Here is a 19,683-nt window from a genome sequence, read left to right as displayed (position 1 = left end):
GTTACATTCTTTATGAATTTGGCTTTTAAATTGTGTATTTCAATATAGTGGGTATGATAGACTAACAAACAAATGTATATGTATCAACTTTTTGACATTTTAATTTGTACTTTTTGAAAATACTAATATTAATGGACCAAAATACAAATGTATCACCAATCAGAGTTTACAGTTACCACAACCATAAATTAACCCGGAGCTATTTTTAGTCTGTCCTGCACGGAGAAACAAAGAGAGAGAGAGACAAAGAGAGAGCGAGACAGAGAACGTGAGACAGAGGCAGACAGACAAAGACAGACAGTACACTTATTCAAACTCAGTCTTTGCATAGTGCACTGCGATTCCATTGTTGAAGCCACAGAATAATTTAAAACAAAAATCTGTTCACAGCAGTAGACTACCCAACAGTAGTCACTACTTACTGAGTTCACAACGGTTGCCGTAGTAACCAGGTAGACAGGTACACCTTCCAGTGACAGGGTGACACTGCTCATGGTCCCCAGAACACTGGCACATCTGGCTACAGTAAAGTCCGAACACACCTGATGGACACGCTGCAGGAGACACAAGCATGTACAATAAAGACTGGAGGAGATGGACATAGAGGTACGCATGCGCGCGCACACGCATGTACTAAAACACTCAACATGGTGTATGTGTGCTTGTATATGGATTTCTAAACCCAATCTCTATGCAGACATAATATAATGTAAGCCCTCACTCACATTCAAATACCCATTCACACTCAGACAATGCAGTAGTTCACAGACTCAGATACTCACACAAGGGAAGATAAATCTATGAAACAAACATGTTTTTTCTCTCCCTCTCTCTCCCTCTCTCTGCTGAAACCACAGCACTTACTGAGGCAGCGTGTAGGACAGATAAGAAACGACTCCAGACTAAAGAGGCAATTACAGCGCTGTCATTATGCATGTCTGCCTTCCAAATGCCCTTATCCACCCAGGAGACAAAAACAATGTCTCTTGTTTTACTTGGCAACCCGAGTGTAACGTTTATCAGATGTCTGCTGAGTGTGTGAGGGAAAGGAGGGAGAGGGGGGAGAGGAGAGGCGGGATGGTGTGGGGTGTGTGTGAGCATGTGTTTGTTTTAAAGAGAGGGTGGTACGTGATAGTGATGTGCTCTTACTCTCCTCACAGCCGTTCCCAGTGAGACCAGCAGGGCAGCCACATGTCCCAGTAACGTGGTGGCAGGACACCCCAGACTGACACTGACACCGCTGGGCACAGGAAGCACCGTAGACCCCAGGCAGGCAGGCTGGGGCACATCAGACACACATTCATCACTAACTAAGGTATATTCACTTTAAACAGTGAATTCTTTGTTGTGTGTACAACTGTCTTGTTTAAATAAAGATGAACCCTCCTTATAATGACAATTCGTGATTTAACGATTTAACGAATCTCAGTCCCAGGTATGTATTCAAATAAAACGGATGGATTTTAAAAAGTAATGTAACATTTTTTCTACGGTAATTGACCTCTCATAGTATAACTGAAGAATGCATGACTTGATAATGTGTTGTTTCCAAAGTGGCCCTTTCTGGCCCCTGTCCAAGTCACACTCACGTTTGTCGCACCGGGCCTCTCTCCATCCTGGGTGACATTCACACCTGCCCGTCACATGGTGGCAGTTTGTCCCGTGGTCACACTGACACCTCTGCTCACACCCTTCTCCATGGAGACCGTCTGGGCAGGCTGCAGCACAGACACATGGGTGGTGTTCAGTAGGGCACAACGTAGCAATATGTTTTAGAAACGGTCTGAAAACAAAAAACTGCGTTCTTATTGGATAAGTACAGGTAGGACTTTCCCATTTTATTATGTTTCAAAACGTTTTCTCCCTTCAGAACATGACCAAATTGGAGGAGGAAAGAGGGTCATTAGTGGCTTTCTTTCCTCAACTCCTTTCCTTCATCAACACTGATCTGCAAGAACAGGGTAGCAAAAAACATATCTCTACATTGGCTTCTGACAGATTGCTTTCACCTATCCAAAAAGATGAGGTAGGGACCCGGTCTAAACTATTGGGATGCACCCCTTGCATTTGGAAGCAGTGATGTCACAGGTCACCTGTCTGACAGTGCTCTCCAGTCCAGCCAGGGGGACAGCTACACCCCCCAGTCACTCTGTCACATGATCCTCCGTTCTGACAGCTGCAGGTTTGTGTGCACCCCTCTCCATAGTGCCCCTCCCCACAGTCTAGGAGAGGCAGAGAACAGAGGCCTCCGATCACACAATATATCCACCACACAATGAGCTGAATCCTAACCCGGAAACCATGTTCCTGACTCTGGCTTTCTAGTAAATCATGCAATGATGTCAATGGGAGTTTTGCGCAATAATTCGATCCCAGGTTAGATTTGGATTAAGGTGTTTACAGCTATGAATGCCCTCACTCCTCTGGTTGATCTGACCTCCAGGGACAGAGGGGGGGACTTACCCAGCTCGCAGGCTGCTCCGGTCCACCCTCTGGGGCAGGAACACTGACCAGTCACCCTGTCACAGAAGCCTCCATGCTGGCACAGACACAGCTGGGAACAGTCCTCTCCATACCTCCCAGCAGAACAGGCTGAACACAGTAACACACACACAGAAGTTTAATAAGTGGATGTCATTGTTCAATACGATTCAGACAGATAGAAATGATGATTCGGATTCAGTTAGGCTGCACTGAGTTTGTTCTAAAACAACTTACACTGACCAAACACACATACAATAAACAGTGTATTCATACACTCACCAACTGTTGTGATATTTCATCGTAATTGGAATAAAATCGATAATAATCACCCATCACTGTTTTAGGGAATGTTTTACGTAAAGATATTCTGGTAGAAGATAGATTTCAGTTCCATGCAGAGCTCCTGATGTGCTGGGTTAGGTTAAGGTCAGACTGGGCCCTATACTGGGTTGACCGATGAGCCACTCACCCTCTTGGCAGCTGGCTCCGGTCCATCCAGCTCCACAGCTGCAACGGCCGCTGACGTGGTCACAGGTGGCCCCGTTCTGACACTCACAGCTCCGGCTGCAGTTCTTCCCAAAACCACCCTCAGGGCAGGCTGCCTCCCACACAGGACAGGATACACAGTCATATACTTAAATACAAGTCAGCATTTTATAGCACTCAACATGAAGTGGTCTGCTCTACACAGATATATAAATGTAGGATCTTAATTTGAGCAGATTGCTACAGGAGGGAAATAATCTTTCAGCAACAGGAAATGTGAATTATTATGTGGATTATAATTAATGGACATTTTTGTAGGGGATGATACATTTTTCATAAGGGAATGTCAAGTCTGAAACTCCAAACTTCAGGAGCCTTTTAAAACCTCATACACACTACAAGTTTAAATGTACTGCATTGCAGGAATGTAATCCTGCAACATGGTGATCATATTTATGTAACGGGAAATGATGTGGTTTAGCCAATTCCTTTTGTCATTCATTGTCTAACATATGCATAAGAATGACAAGGGACACGATGGAGCGGTTGACTAAAGCGCAAACATGTCTGCTCTATGGAGAGATATGGCTTGAATGTACTTGTCTTGTATTTCTTGCTTGAGATATGGCCAAATCCATATATTTTCTCGTTTGTATAGATCACATTTATTTTACCTATCTAAACTAGTCACTAATGATCGATGTCTGAAATGAAATTACATTAAGTCACGCAAGTGGGTTTGGGCTGACTCTTGGCTTTGGGTCACCAGGACCACAAAACATGCTTTGGGGAGACCAGGCCCTCTCGAATAAGACTTGAGAATGACATAGTCTGATCTTTAAGAGGGCATTTCACTAGATCCATTAAAACGGCATGAAGACTTTGCGGAGCAGCGGATAGAGACTTTGCATGAGAGTACCGAGGGTAAAACTGATGGTCCTAAAAGAGCTTTGCCAAGTAACTCCTTTAAATGCATCGCTATAAACACGTGGATGCATTTATCCAGAATCTGACCCAATTAACGATGTACGCTGGAGGGGTATCCTATGAGCCCCCCTACATCCCTCCCACCCCTTACGCATCCCTAAAAAAGGAATTGGCAGGGTATCATTAAACAGATAATTGTTCTTGAACACATGGGAGATGGTATTTAGGGAGAGAGGAGGCTGTGATGGACTGGTAGAGGCTCCCTCACACCCCGTTTTAATGATGTTGCTTCCATACCCAGAATGCAGTGTGGTCCCGACCAGCCAGGGGTGCAGAGGCAGGCTCCTGTGATGTGGTGGCAGCGGGCACCGTTCCTGCACTCGCACATCTGGCCACAGTCAAGGCCGTAAAAGCCGTCCGGGCACACTGTAAGCCAAGATAAAACACCCTCTGGTAAGGGCCTTCCAGCTTTACACACATACAGAGGGAAGGAAAGGGGTTAGGATGCCAACTCTCCCTCTCTCTCTTTCTGTGTCTTTCTCTGTCTCTTTCTCTTTCCCTCTCTCTTTCTCTCTCTGTCTGATCTCTCTCATCTCTGTCTTACCACCTACCAAAAATACCATATCAAATTGCAGTACCCTGGTCTAGCTGTTCATTTGTGGAGCGTCTGCATTCGTTAAGTGAGCTCATGTCCCACATGTAAGGAGTGTCCGTGCCACATCAAAGCCTGCGGAGACACGGGGGCCGGGCCGCCCCCCAGAGGGGATGGGAGAGAGGGGCACACACACACACCAAGGACTGGTAATTAGAACACCTGCTGAGTCCACAGGCCTGTCGTCAAGGTCTAGGAACCAAGCCCCAAAACAAAGCCAGGTTACTGCCCACGCACACACACAGTAAATAGTGCATAGACATACACAGTGGTGTAAAGTACTTAAGTAAAAATACTTTAACGTTTTTTGGGGTATCTGCACTTTTGTTTACTATTTCTGTTTTTGCCAACTTTTACTTTTACTTCACAACACTCCTAAAGAAAATAATGTACTATTTACTACATACATTTTCCCTGACACACAAAAGTACTCGTTACTTGTTGACAGGAAAATGGTCCAATTCATACACTTATCAAGAGAACATCCCTGGTCATTCCTACTGCCTCTGATCTTGCGGACTCAATAAACAAATGCTTTGTTTGTAAATTAATGTCTTAGTGTTGTAGTGTGCCCCTGGCTATCCGTAAATAAACAAATTGTGCCGTCTAATTTGCATAATGTAAGGAATTTGAAATTATGAATACTTTTACTTTTGATACTTAAGTATATTTAAAACCAGATACTTTTAGACTTTTACTCAAGTAGTACTTTACTGGGTGACTTTCACTTTTACTTGAGTCGTTTCCTTTTAAATATCTTTACTTTTACTCAAGTATGACAAATGGGTACTTTCCCAACCCCTGCATTTAGACACCAATCGGGCACACACACACACACACACACACACACACACACACACACACACACACACACACACACACACACACACACACACACACACACACACACACACACACACACACACACACACACACACACACACACACACACACACACACACACAATCCCACTGCTGGTGTTCAGCAATGCCAGTGTCCCGGGTCTGTTTTCCATTCATTGAGAGAGATAGAGGGGGGTGGGGGGGGGCTGATAGTTGATAATGTCTGTGGAGTCAATGGACAACCATGGAGTTTAGTAAACACATTGTCTATGGCCCAGAACAGGTCCACCAGGGCTGTTATGGAAAAATCCTATATAAATGTGGGGGGGTGAAGAGGGGGCTTTTCCAATGTGCTGTAAACATTGCCTATAAGCTCAACTAAACCGTGAAACAGACAGGAATGCCCGTGTTTACTTTGCGATTCTCGTTGATTGCTCAATTTGTCACCGAAAAGTGCAAGATCACAGAGCAACAGCTCTAATGACAACACTTACTATCAGTTTGTATGTTAAGAGCAGTTACTACAACACAGGCACAGCATCATTTATGTCTTTGTTTAGATAAAAGCTGCGCTCGCTTGACTGCGTTTCTGATTGATTAACAGATGCAGTAGGACACACCTCCTTTCAGCCCTGGTGGTGTGTGGGGAAGCTTGGCAGTGGTTTGGGCACTGACTGCTTCCCAGTCTGAACATATCCCTTGTTCCCCTCTCATTTACATAGAGTAGTACTATTGTACCTAGACTTTTGGCCTCGCCGTGCGTTTTTTCTTAGCCTGGTCCCAGATCTGTTTGTGCTGTCTTTCCGACTCCTATGGCCATTGCCATGCTAAACATGACCAAAGCATAGGAGTAGTCAAGACAGTACAAATGGATCTGGGGATCATGCTACTTTTTCCCACGCTGCCACATTAATCTGCCTTTGTGGTGGTTCTACTATAAAGTTAGCCATACTGTCTCATTACAGCCTGAGCAGGGAAGATACTGCCATGGATCCATCTGTGTGTCTGTGGTGCTCTGTGACTGTGGTACAGCGCAATTTTTTTAGGTGCTGGAGCGCAAACTTTTTTTCTCTTCATTTCTCAATCAAAGTTTGTACCAACAGTTGCAACATAATTATATAATATGCATAAAATGCACCCTCCTCTAAAAGAATAAAAGCATACCTAAAATAACAACACAACATGGCAGCAACACATGACAACAACACGGTAACAACACAACATGGCAGCAGCACAACATGGTACAGTAGCAGCACAAACATGGTACAAACATTGTTAGGCACAGCACAAAGGGCAAAAAAGGTAGAGACAACAATACATCACGTGAAGCAGCCACAAGTGTCAGTAAGAGTGTCTATGATTGAGTATTTGAATGTGGAGATAAAACTGTCCAGTTTGAGTGGTTTTTTTTTGCAGCTCGTTGCCAATCGTCTGCATGCCAATCATCTGACCTCAATCAGTTTCATGGGAATATGCATCTAGATCTTCTTGAATGACTGTTTCTAAGTGAATCAGAGCCGATGGTGTTACAAACTATTAGCCTTTCTTGTATTTTGTTTCAATCAAAGCACAGGCTGTATCCTACCTAGTTTGGCGCTGTTGACTTTTGGCTGCATTGGAACAAAAACTGAGACTATTCAGCTACAATGAGTATCCTAAAAGCTCATATGAAATGACTGAGGAGGTGCTTTTGCTGCAAACGTACTATAGGCCTACTACTATGGTATTATATTTGTTTATGTTATTAGAGTTCATTAAGCGAGTTCATTAAGTGTCGTACATGAGCCCCGAGTCCATAGCAAACTGCTTTGAGAACAGCCGTTTTAGCAACACCTCATAGTTTTCTGTCTTTGGCTGTTCTTGTTAGGGAGTGAACTTTATGTATAATAAGGGTTACATGGATAAAATGGGACCTCTCTGAAATGAAAATGGATGGATCTCCCTTAAGCAAAATATATTTTACCTAAACCCTCCCTGAACACTTGAAATAAAAAATAAGTGACCCTCCCCTAAACCCAAAATAATAATTAAAACAAAGTGGATAGTAGAGAACATGCCTACCATTTACCCTCACTTCTTGGACAGACCAGAGCCTTAGATATGCAGTTTTAGAAACTGTTCTTCGTCCTGTAAGCATTACATGGCAACACAGGAATGTTTATAGCGCAGAGGGCCAGAAGGTTTTGGGTTCACAGACCACTGTGGACAAGAATAGGAGTGGAAAGATCTTTATAGTAAAAACATTGCGTGAATCTATCATCGTATTTTCAGGTCTGTGAAAAATAGCCTTTTATTAACATTTCATGCAATTTGACATCATTTGACATATTAGCAGAATTTTTTATATAATTTTTTAATACCACACAAATGACAGAAGTTACAGGCTAAGAGTGGACAGTGAAAGAGGCCTATGTGTTCATCTGATCATAGTTCTTCAATGCTAAATCAGTGTGTTTTGTTTGCAATGAAACTGTCCCTGTTTGCAGATAATTAAATCTGAGATGTCATTAGAAATCTGAGCATGGTACTTTCAAAAGTTAGGTCTACCTTCCAACCCCAGACAGAGTAGGCCTACCTTCCAACCCCAGACAGAGTAGGCCTACCTTCCAACCCCAGACAGAGTAGGCCTACCTTCCAACCCCAGACAGAGTAGGTCTACCTTCCAACCCCAGACAGAGTAGGCCTACCAACGCAGATAAATGTAAGCTTTAACTACTGGCTACTCTTCTTAAGTGGCTTAACCAACGAGAGAAGGTCACAAGTGTTTCCCTAAAATCTGTCTGGGTTTAAACATCTTCTATTGCACATAGAGTGAATAGCTTAATCAATTGATAATGACAGAAGTAGATTACTTCCCAAGCAAAGTCCATTCTTTGTCTTCTTGGCTACAGAAGGTTGTAGCTCAGCCTCAGAATCCCAAAGAAACAAAATAATAATATTCCCATATGCAACGGAGTCACGTCTTTCACAAGTATTTTACAGCTTGTTTCTAGCATAAAGCATTGGGGACCAAAGCCCTGTTATAGATCACTTTATACAATCAGATCTGTTTAATGTTCTTCAAAATTGTAAGCTAACAGGGGGTAGGCCTGTGCTTTTTGCCATTTTCTAGAATATAAGGAAGGCCTATGGCATACCCTCTCATACCCCCTCAAATCGAGTCTCGGCTTTAATTTAACAGCCCTTCACTTAAACGGAGGTAGGCTATTTAAAGAGTGCATGGTGGGTGGAGGAATTGGCAGAGAAATCTATGGATATAGCAGCCTATAGCCTCATTTCTTCTGTCAAACAGGTAGGCCTACCTCTTATTTCTTAAATATGAAGAAATAGGCTCCAACACAAAGCCCTCTTGTTGTTAGTAAAGTCTAATTAAAACGACGGTTGAAATTAATTATGCCTACTCGAATTTGCCTACTTTCAGCACCATAAACTGTCAATTTTCTGGAATAGTAGTATTTTCTGGAATAATCAAAAAAACATTTCGGAAGAATTCTTTGACTCTCTTCCTGAACTGCCAATGTAGGCCCACACAGCACACCATTAGTCAGACAACACAACAACAAGTATGGATCAGCAAGAGCAGAGCAGACGGGGGCTCAAGGTTAGAATATCCATTGCAGTGTGTAATGCAGCCTAGTTTTATTTACACCATCCCAGCAGCGCAAAAGACTCAGGAAGGAATGCTTCTCCAAGCATGCACTTCGTAGACTATAGGCTATGGATCATTTGATTGAGACCCCACTAAATAGCCTATAGGCTTGATATAGTGTGCGCCCAGCAGAGAATCAGAGATGAGGGGCAATCTATAGCCGAATAAGAAACTAATTGTAAAACACTGAGAAATAGAGAAAATAAATCAATTACAAATGACATGACCCTCCTATGGACTAGATTTTAAAATGATTAAACACTTCCTTGACTGAAATTGAAAAAGCATGACCCTCCCCCATTTTTCTCCATGTACCCATTCTGTAAATGTCGATCCATCCCTTACGTCGGATTCGGCCCTCAACGTGAGCGAGTGAGCACAGAGCGTGTTGGACCAGGAAAGAGCTCACCACCCAATACTCACCCTACTTTTGCCACTTGTCGCTGCAGTTCAGCAGCTCACTCAGCAAGTTAGTTACCTCTATGCTGCTATACATATTTATTTGGTTTGTCATTCTATTGTTTTCCATGGATTTTTTGTGGTAATTAAATATCATTTCTTTTGAATTTATCAGAATTAATTTCCCATACAGAATTTTACCAGCTCTGTGTATTCTCAACTTGAAAAAAGTGAGGGAGCACTGCTCCCCCGTGCTCCGGCAGCACCACAACCCTGGTGCTGTCTCTGTGGTGCTGTCTCTGTGGTGCTGTCTCTGTGGTGCTGTGTGTCTGTGGTGGTAGTGGCCATATAGATACAGTGTACTGTTTCATTCTGTGATGGTGGTACAGTACTGGTTGTATTTGGTCAACATCTGGTCAGATGGCTCTATACCTTGAGCTGCTGGCAGAGATGCCAGACTGATGTCATGTTTGATGCCAGGGTGTGAGTTGATGTGGAGGTACATTTCACCATGACATCCTCCACAGCCCATTTTGTCTGGCCAGCAGACCTCTAGTAATTTGGTAACCTCTGTAATCTTCAGGCAACACAGTTATAGGGTTATAGGGTTTTATAAACTGGGTGGTTCGAGCCCTGAATGCTGATTGGCTGACAGCTGTTGTATATCAGACCGTATATCACAGGTATGACAAAACATGTATTTTTACGGCTCTAATTAGGTTGGTAAGCAGTTTATAATAGCAATATGGCACCTTGGGGGTTTGTGGTATATGGCCAATATACCACAGCTATGGGCTGTATCTGGGCAAAACGCATAGCCGTGGTATATTGGCCATATACCACACCCCCTCGTGACTTATTGCTTAAATCAGTTATCTTTATCAATTTACAAAATGCACTTAGTTTACATTGGAGACCAACCAAATCGTCAAATGATCTAAATGGGTTAATTAACTGTGTGTAATTTGAAGGGGGATTTTTTTTAAATTCTGAATTCTTCTTTACATACACATTTAAAATATGTAGATAGATATTGGGATCCTGGTTTGAGGTTGCCAAACGCCAATGCCAATCCTTCTTTCCACCAGAAGAGGACGCTTGGTTTCCACTATATCCCAGAGTGAAGTGTCATCTGATATTAGCCTGGGCTGTGCTGCTATTTCCACTGTGGATGCAAGGTTTAAGTTGTGTGCTGTGCCTGTTGTGCCTCTGTTTATTGTCAGAACTGGGAGTCCTCACACTCCACCAGCTAGAGTGCTGCTAGCTACATCGCTGATTAAATTAGCTCTTTAAAGGGGAAATCTGGGATTTGAAAAACAACAAACTGGCCCCACCACTTATTTTGGTAAACAACTGACGGATGGGGCTGGAAAAATGTAACCACTCGCAAATTCATGGATGTAAGGAATGGCCATCCATAGATCAAAATTATAGTTTCAACCATGCTTTGATATGTGGTATTACAAACAATGGAGTAAAACAAACTTATATTGACAGTTGAACTAAGCTCATTATGCATTTAAAAGTTATATTCTTCAAGAATTAATGGCTATATGTCATTCATTCAAAAGTTTAAAAAAAATGGATGTACCTATACCAATCCCTGATTGCCCCTTTAAGGAAGTAATGAGGATTATTTCCAGATCCCTGCGTGTTAAAGCTCTGTGTCCTGTCAGCCTATAAACCAAGGCAGGAGACCACACAGCCAGACAGACATAGAGACATGGAAGGGGAAACTCTGGCCCTCGCTGCCTTGTAGAAATCACTTCTTGACTGCTCCTAAAGGAAGAGGCCCCTGTACAATATGGGGAAACTGGACACCTTATTTAAGGGCGGGGGAAGACTTTAGAAACAGAACAGTGAGTGAGTGAGTGAGTGAGTGAGTGAGTGAGTGAGTGAGTGAGTGTATATATATTTTAGTTTCCATGGTCATTTCAATTGAGGCTGATGTCTATGATGTTGGAAACCATTGGCTTGTAATGGCTAGAAATGTTAAATCCTACAGGTCAGAATGGTGTGTGTTAATGTATTTTATGATATAATGTGACATGACTGTGATTCACGCATGAAGCAGGCTATATTGTACACCACTGGTAACTTAAATCTTACACCACACATTTACATTAGACCGTTTCAGTCAAAGCCTAATCAAAATCAAATCAATTAGATAGTCATGCTTGAGACCAGCTACTCTGGAATATGCACATATAGTTGGTCTTGTTTTACTGTAATTGGACTATGTGTGTGAGAATCTGCACAGGGACCATCAGACATCCACCAGCGCCCTCCAGAGTCTAACATAGGACTTTTCACTGGAAAATGTACCTTGGTAGTTTAAAACTAAACCACGGTGAGTGGCTAAACAGATTCTAGAGAAAGGTAAAGGGGATACCTACTCAGTTGCACAAGGTAGTATGATGATCTAAAAACAAACTGTCAAAACTTAATCATTAAAGTAGTTATAACAGCTAGAATAACAAAGAATTAGACCGATCTAGGAGGAACCAATACAATAGTCAGTGGTGGAAAGTACTTTAAGTAGAAATACTTTAAAGTACTACATAAGTAGTTTTTTGTGGGTAACTGTACTTTACTATTTATATTTTTGACAACTTTTACTTTACTACTTCACTACAGTTTCCAACATAGCAGCACCCACCTGTAGCACGTGCTCCAGCAGGAACAGTTGAAGTCTGAAGTTTACATACACCTTAGCCAAACACATTTAAACTCAGTTTTTCACAATTCCTGACATTTAAACCTAGTAGCAATTCCCTGTCTTAGCTCAGTTAGGATCACCACTTTATTTTTAGAATGTGAAATGTCAGAACAATAGTAGAGAATTATTTATTTAAGCTTTTATTTATTTATTTATTCACATTCCCAGTGGGTCAGAAGTTTACATACACTCAATTAGTATTTGGTAGCATTGCCTATAAATTGTTTAACTTGGGTCAAACGTTTTGCGTAGCCTTCCACAAGCTTCCCACAATAAGTTGGGTGAATTTTGGGCCATTCCTCCTGACAGAGCTGGTGTAACTGGGTCAAGTTTGTAGGCCCCTTTCTCGCACACGCTTTTTAGGTTCTGCCCACAGATTTTCTATAGGATTGAGGTCAGGGCTTTGTGATGGCCACTCCAATACCTTGACTTTGTTGTCCTTAAGCCATTTTTCCACAACTTTGGAAGTATGCTTGGGGTCATTGTCCATTTGGAAGACCCATTTGCGACCAAGCTTTAACTTCCTGACTGATGTCTTGAGATGTTGCTTCAATATATCCACATAATTTTCCTACCTCATGATGCCATCTATTTTGTGAAGTGCACTAGTCCCTCCTGCAGCAAAGCACCCCCACAACATGATGCTGCCACCCCCGTGCTTCACGGTTGGGATGGTGTTCTTCGGCTTGCAAGCATCCCCCTTTTTCCTCCAAACATAACAATGGACATTATGGCCAAACAGTTCTATTTTTGTTTCATCAGACCAAAGGACATTTCTCCAAAAAGTATGATCTTTGTCCCCATGTGCAGTTGCAAACCGTAGTCTGGCTTTTTTATGGTGGTTTTGGAGCAGTGGCTTCTTCCATGCTGAGCGGCCTTTCAGATTATGTCGATACAGGACTTGTTTTACTGTGGATATAGATACTTTTGTACCTGTTTCCTCCAGCGTCTTCACAACGTCCTTTGCTGTTCTTCTGGGATTGATTTGCACTTTTCGCACCAAAGTACGTTGATCTCTAAGAGACAGAATGCGTCTCTTTCCTGAGCGGTATGACGGCTGCGTGGTCCCATGGTGTTTATACATGCTTACTCTTGTTTGTACAGATGAACGTGGTACCTTCAGGCATTTTGGAAATTGCTCTCATGGATGAACCAGATTTGTGGAGGTCTAAAATTCTATTTCTGAGGTCTTGGCTGATTTCTTTTGATTTTCCCATGATGTCAAGCAAAGAAGCACTGAGTTTGAAGGTAGGCTTTGAAATACATCCACAGGTACACCTCCAATTGACTCAAATGATGTCAATTAGCCTATCAGAAGCTTCTAAAGCCATGATGTCATTTTCTGGAATTTTCCAAGCTGTGTAAAGGCACAGTCAACTAAGTGTATGTAAACTTCTGACCCACTGGAATTGTGATATAGTGAATTATAAGTTAAATAATCTGTCTGTAAACAATTGTTGGAAAAATTACTTGTCATGCACAAAGTAGATGTCCTAACCGACTTGCCAAAACTATAGTTTGCTAACAAGAAAATTGTGGAGTGGTTGAAAAACAAGTTTTAATGACTCCAATCTAAGTGTATGTAAACTTCTGACTTCAACTGTATATCTCACTAGTCACCCCCAAAGACAATTCCTCCTTTGGCCGCCTTTCCTTCCAGTTCTCTGCTGCCAATGACATGGAACAAACTGCAAAAATCACTGAAGCTGGCGACTCATATCTCCCTCACTAGCTTTAAGCACCAGCTGTCAGAGCAGCTCACAGATCACTGTACCTGTACATAGCCCATCTGTAAATAGCCCATCCAACTACCTCATCCCCATACTGTATTTATTTATCTTGCTCCTTTGCACCCCAGTATCTCTACTTGCACATTCATCTTCTGCACATCAATCACTCCAGTGTTTAATTGGTATATTGTAATTACTTCGCCACCTTGGCCTATTTATTGCCTTACCTCATTTGCACACACTGTATATAGACTTTTTCTACTGTATTATTGACTGTCTGTTTGTTTATTCCATGTGTAACTGTGTTGTTGTATGTGTCGAACTGTTTTGCTTTAATCTTGGCCAGGTCGCAGTTGTAAATAAGAACTTGTTCTCAACTAGCCTACCTGATTAAATAAATGTAAATATATTGTAAGGTAATTTTATTTTAGAGAGATAAAATTTGGTTAGTGACCGACCTTTTGGTTACTGGCCCAACACGCTAGGCTACCTAACTATTTGGTGACAATGGATTGTTTCTGGTGCTTAGCTCAAATAATTCAGGTGTACAAAACTATGCTTGTCTCAATGAATCTCAAAGAAACTGAAAAGTAATGAATATGCAATTTTTTTCACAAGTCTTACTTTTCTCACAGAAGCTTCCGGTCCATCCAGAGGAGCAGGTGCAGGCTCCACTCACATGATCACACAGAGCCCCGTGCTGACATTGACAGTCCAGGGCACAGCCCAAACCATAGCTGCCCTCCACACACTCTGGGGGAACATGGTAGAGACACATTGACAACATCAGACATAGATATCACTAGCCAAAATATATACACATTTGCTGCTGTGAGGACATGTTTTTTGTCACAGCAAATAATCCTGCAGCAACGGGATATTAACATTTAGTCCCTAATTTTGCTTGACTGATGGTTAGACTATTAGCTGGACAAAAGTAAGCTACAAGAAAAGTGCAATACTATTAATATAACCGTGTGTTAGTGTTGGTTTTCAGTGAATTTATGTAAATCACAAAGCTCATCTGCATTTCCTGTGGTACCGGAAAATTCTCAGCAACAAAAGAGTGATCAAATGAAGATCCTACATCTGTAGAACACTTGCTTGAAACAAAGGCATTTCGCTACACCTGCAATAACATCTGCTAAATGTGTGTTTGTGACCAATAACATTTGATTTGAACTGGTCCAAAGATGTGCTACAGTGTTTTACCTAAAGATGGCAGTATTTCCAAAGAAATGTCTTACTCTGTTCACAGTGGTCTCCAGTGAAGCCAGCCTCACACACACAGCGTCCAGTCACAGCATCACAACTCAGGGCTCGGTCTGCACACTGGCACCTGTTGGAGCACCCAGAGCCCCAGGACCCCTCCTCACAGGCTGTGGAGACACACACACACACACACACACACACACACACACACACACACACACACACACACACACACACACACACACACACACACACACACACACACACACACACACACACACACACACACACACACACAGGTTGGTTAAGAAAACTACTGTGTGTGTGTGTGTGTGTGTGTGTGTGTGTGTGTGTGTGTGTGTGTGTGTGTGTGTGTGTGTGTGTGTGTGTGTGTGTGTGTGTGTGTGTGTGTGTGTGTGTGTGACTGATGTATCGGTGAGAGTCAGGGTGTGGTGAAGTCTGATCACTCACACTGTATGTGTGATGGTGTTGCTTACGCTTGGTGCAGATGTGTCCTGTTCGCCCCGGGGGACAGATGCAGTGTCCGGTGACATGGTCACAGCTGGCATCAGGGTGACAGACACAGGTGCTCACACAGCCTGGTCCATAGGACCCTGTTGGACACACTGTTGAGCAGAGGAATAGTCAGGGTGAAATATAACACAGTATTATCATAAGGTCTTTCTTCCTCGCAGTCTCTTTCCTTTCGCCCTCACTTTAGCAAGACTGAAGGCTATTGCCGTTTATTTGTTTCACTCACCAGTCTGGCAGAGTTGTCCTGTGTACCCAGGGCTGCAGTTACAGACTCCTGTCTGCTTGTTGCAGGAAGCTCCGTTATCACACGCTCTACATTGGAACTGGCACTTCAACCCCCATAATCCCTCTGGGCAGTCTACAGGGGGAGGGAAAACTCAGGGCTATAGCTATTGACCAGTTATAGACCAGTTTTGGTGGTCAGGTAATTTGGTCAGGATAAGCCCTAATTGAGTTGTAGGTCAAAGGGTTAAAAGTAGATGAAGAGCAGGTCTGATTGGTGGACCGATGTCTTTCAATACTACAGTCGTGGCCAAAAGTTTTGAGAATTACACAAATATTAATTTTCACAAAGTCTGCTGCCTCAGTTTGTATGATGGCAATTTGCATATACTCCAGAATGAAGAGTGATCAGGTGAATAACAATTAATTGCAAAGTCCCTCTTTGCCATGCAAATGAACTGAATCCCCCAAAAACATTTCCACTGCATTTCAGCCCTGCCACAAAAGGACCAGCTGACATCATGTCAGTGATTCTCTCGTTAACACAGGTGTGAGTGTTGAAGAGGACAAGGCTGGAGATCACTCTGTCATGCTCATTGAGTTTGAATAACAGACTGGAAGCTTCAAAAGGTGCTTGGAATCATTGTTCTTCCTCTGTCAACCATGGTTACCTGCAAGGAAACACGTGCCGTCATCATTGCTTTGCACAGGGCTTCACAGGCAAGGATATTGCTGCCAGTAAGATTGCACCTAAATTAACCATTTATCAGATCGTCAAGAACTTCAAGGAGAGCGGTTCAAATGTTGTGAAGAAGGCTTCAGGGCGCCCAAGAAAGTCCAGCAAGTGCCAGGACCGTCTCCTAAAGTTGATTCAGCTGCGGGATCCGGGCACCACCACTACAGAGCTTGCTCAGGAATGGCAGCAGGCAGGTGTGAGTGCATCTGCACGCACAGTGAGGCGAAGACTTTTGGAGGATGGCCTGGTGTCAAGAAGGGCAGCAAAGAAGCCACTTCTCTCCAGGAAAAACATCAGGGACAGACTGATATTCTGCAAAAGGTACAGGGATTGGACTGCTGAGGACTGGGGTAAAGTCATTTTCTCTGATGCATCCCCTTACCGATTGTTTGGGGCATCCGGAAAAAAGCTTGTCCGGAGAAGACAAGGTGAGCACTACCATCAGTCTTTTGTCATGCCAACAGTAAAGCATCCTGAGACCATTCATGTGTGGGGTTGCTTCACAGCCAAGGGAGTGGGCTCACTCACAATTTTGCCTAAGAACACAGCCATGAATAAAGAATGGTACCAACACATCCTCCGAGAGCAACTTCTCCCAACCATCCAGGAACAGTTTGGTGATGAACAATGCCTTTTCCAGCATGATGGAGCACCTTGCCATAAGACAAAAGTGATAACTAAGTGGCTCGGGGAACAAAACATCGATATTTTGGGTCCATGGCCAGGAAACTCCCCAGACCTTAATCCCATTGAGAACTTGTGGTCAATCCTCAAGAGGCGGGTGGACAAACAAAAACACACAAATTCTGACAAACTCCAAGCATTGATTATGCAAGAATGGCTGCCATCAGTCAGGATGTGGCCCAGAAGTTAGTTGACAGCATGCCAGGGCGGATTGCAGAGGTCTTGAAAAAGAAGGGTCGACACTGCAAATATTGACTCTTTGCATCAACTTCATGTAATTGTCAATAAAAGCCTTTGACACTTATGAAATGCTTGTAATTATACTTCAGTATTCCATAGTAACATCTGACAAAAATATCTAACAACACTGAAGCAGCAAACTTTGTGGAAATTAATATTTGTGTCATTCTCAAAACTTTTGGCCACGACTGTATTGTACTGTTTGAATATAGATCCTCACCCCAGATTTGAAAAACAGTGAGGGACAATATGGAAGAAACGGTATGAGATTTAAGTGAAATATAAATACAGTATGATAATGAGTAATAATACATTTTAACAGTAATACAGGTATGAAATACTGAGTTGTGAAGCATTCTAACTACCTTGTTGACAGGCCTTTCCTGTCTTCCCAACAGGGCAGATACACTCTCCTGTCATGGGGTCACAGGGTTCTCCTCCACACACACACATCCGGAGGCAGTTCTCCCCGAACTGACCAGCACTGCAGGCTACAGACAGATACACAGAGGACGGAATGATGGAGGGAGAGAGAGACAGAGAGAAAGGGTTACACAAACCTTTTTTCATTTCCTGTATATCTCCCTCACTGGGATCGTGTACAGTAGCAAGGTGAGCTCAAAGTGGACTGATGTCGCATGGCCACCTCTCACAACCTCACGTCAATTCAAAGCTAAACAAAACCCTAAAGAGATGGATGATTTGTTTGCTTTAATAAAGGGACCCTCCTGGAGGTCTGGACGATGCATTAGGTCTAAAATAACCCCTCCATGTGATCTTGGCCAGTCTGTAGGGAGACCGAGTTATGAATTAAACAGAGCTCCTGAACGTTCTTTAATATCTCTGGAGCAAAGGAGAGATGAAAGCCACTGAAACGGTCCACTGGTCTGAAGAGCAAGCTGCCAGAAGAGGAACACAATTGAAACCTATAGAGCAAACTAATACACACACACATGTACGCACAAGCACGCAGGCGCTCACACACTCACACACCCATTAATATTTCCACATTCATGAGGGAACAGTACAAAAGAACTCTCTCAGAATGTAAGGTCAGGAGATGTTACGGAACGGACCAGGAAACACTCCTGTCCCTAGGTACATGCATTGTGGTTGGGGAGTCTCCTCCACAGGGGGATTGGCTCACCCAGCTGACACAGGTTCCCATGGAGCCCTGCAGGACACCTCCGGGTGCACTCTCCACTCCTAGGGTCACAGGTCTCCCCAACTGGACAGTCACACTGCTGCCAACAGCCACTACCATAGAACCCTGGATCACACTCTGGAAAGAAACGCACGCGCGCACACGCGCACACACACACACACACACACACACACACACACACACAAACATACACATACCCACAGGAGAGGAGCTTCACTATCATCCAGACAACCATGAAACCATGTAAGTTTTATTTTTCAATAACCTCTATATCAGTGTACTGTATTGTTTGAGCCGGAACAGCTTACTTTGCTGACACTGAGAGCCGTGGTGGCCAGGTTTGCACAGACAGGTCCCGTTCTTGGGATGGCAGCCCAGGGAATGTTCCAGAACACAGTCACACTCCTCAGAGCAGCCAACACCGTGGGTCCACCTGGGACAAGCTGGAGAAGAGAAGGTACTCTCACTACAACTCTAGGATCAGGGACCAAGCTACGGAAAGGGAATTGACATCATTTTCTTCATCTGTCACTACTGCAGTGTTCCTAAAATCTGGTCCAGGAGACACACTTAGGCAGTGCAGGCTTTTGTTCCAGACCAGTACTAAGACACCTGATTCAACTGAACAGGTGGTTGATGTTCAGTTTATTAGTTGAATCAAGCTAGAGCAAAAGCTTCAAGATGTCGGCTGAAGAACACTGCTGTACTACATTAAGATGTCAGTCATGGTGGCTGCTGGGTACTGTAGTGTAGATGATATGGGTACTCACGCAGGTGGCAGAAGCGCCCGTACAGCCCAGGGGCACACAGACAGGCTCCATAGAGACGGTGGCAGCGCCCGTTGTTGGGGCAGTTACACTTCCGCCTACAGTGTCTCCCAAAGTATCCTTGTGGGCAACCTGTCAACATGTCAACAAGACACAGAAGAGTTGCACATGTGGTTAGACCAGATTTTGCCCTTCCAGCATGTAATCTGTTTGTGCTGTCTTGCAAAACCCTATG

The 19,683-nt window shown here is 43.3% G+C and overlaps 1 protein-coding gene across 4 annotated transcripts in view; it reads right to left on the bottom strand.

Moving 5' to 3' along the window:
• The window catches only part of LOC139548567 (multiple epidermal growth factor-like domains protein 6), an 89,782-nt gene that overhangs the window by 10,615 nt on the left and 59,484 nt on the right, over window positions 1-19,683 (bottom strand). For 2 of the 4 annotated variants that reach the window (XM_071358301.1, XM_071358303.1), the window contains exons 16-30: window positions 19,452-19,580; window positions 18,990-19,124; window positions 18,664-18,798; window positions 17,882-18,007; window positions 15,861-15,992; window positions 15,598-15,726; window positions 15,136-15,267; window positions 14,513-14,641; window positions 4,195-4,323; window positions 2,954-3,082; window positions 2,464-2,592; window positions 2,094-2,222; window positions 1,590-1,718; window positions 1,150-1,278; window positions 423-554 (exon numbers count right to left, since the gene is read on the bottom strand). In XM_071358301.1, coding sequence (XP_071214402.1) covers window positions 423-554; window positions 1,150-1,278; window positions 1,590-1,718; window positions 2,094-2,222; window positions 2,464-2,592; window positions 2,954-3,082; window positions 4,195-4,323; window positions 14,513-14,641; window positions 15,136-15,267; window positions 15,598-15,726; window positions 15,861-15,992; window positions 17,882-18,007; window positions 18,664-18,798; window positions 18,990-19,124; window positions 19,452-19,580 — 1,953 coding nt within the window. The remainder of the gene's footprint in view (window positions 1-422; window positions 555-1,149; window positions 1,279-1,589; window positions 1,719-2,093; window positions 2,223-2,463; window positions 2,593-2,953; window positions 3,083-4,194; window positions 4,324-14,512; window positions 14,642-15,135; window positions 15,268-15,597; window positions 15,727-15,860; window positions 15,993-17,881; window positions 18,008-18,663; window positions 18,799-18,989; window positions 19,125-19,451; window positions 19,581-19,683) is intronic. The other 2 variants (XM_071358305.1, XM_071358304.1) reach the window with 2 other exon arrangements.

The sequence above is a fragment of the Salvelinus alpinus genome, chromosome 21, assembly GCF_045679555.1.
Source record: "Salvelinus alpinus chromosome 21, SLU_Salpinus.1, whole genome shotgun sequence".
Lineage (NCBI taxonomy): Eukaryota > Metazoa > Chordata > Actinopteri > Salmoniformes > Salmonidae > Salvelinus > Salvelinus alpinus.
Note: the sequence above shows the minus strand (reverse complement) of the source record. Positions and strands in the feature narration are given on the sequence as shown.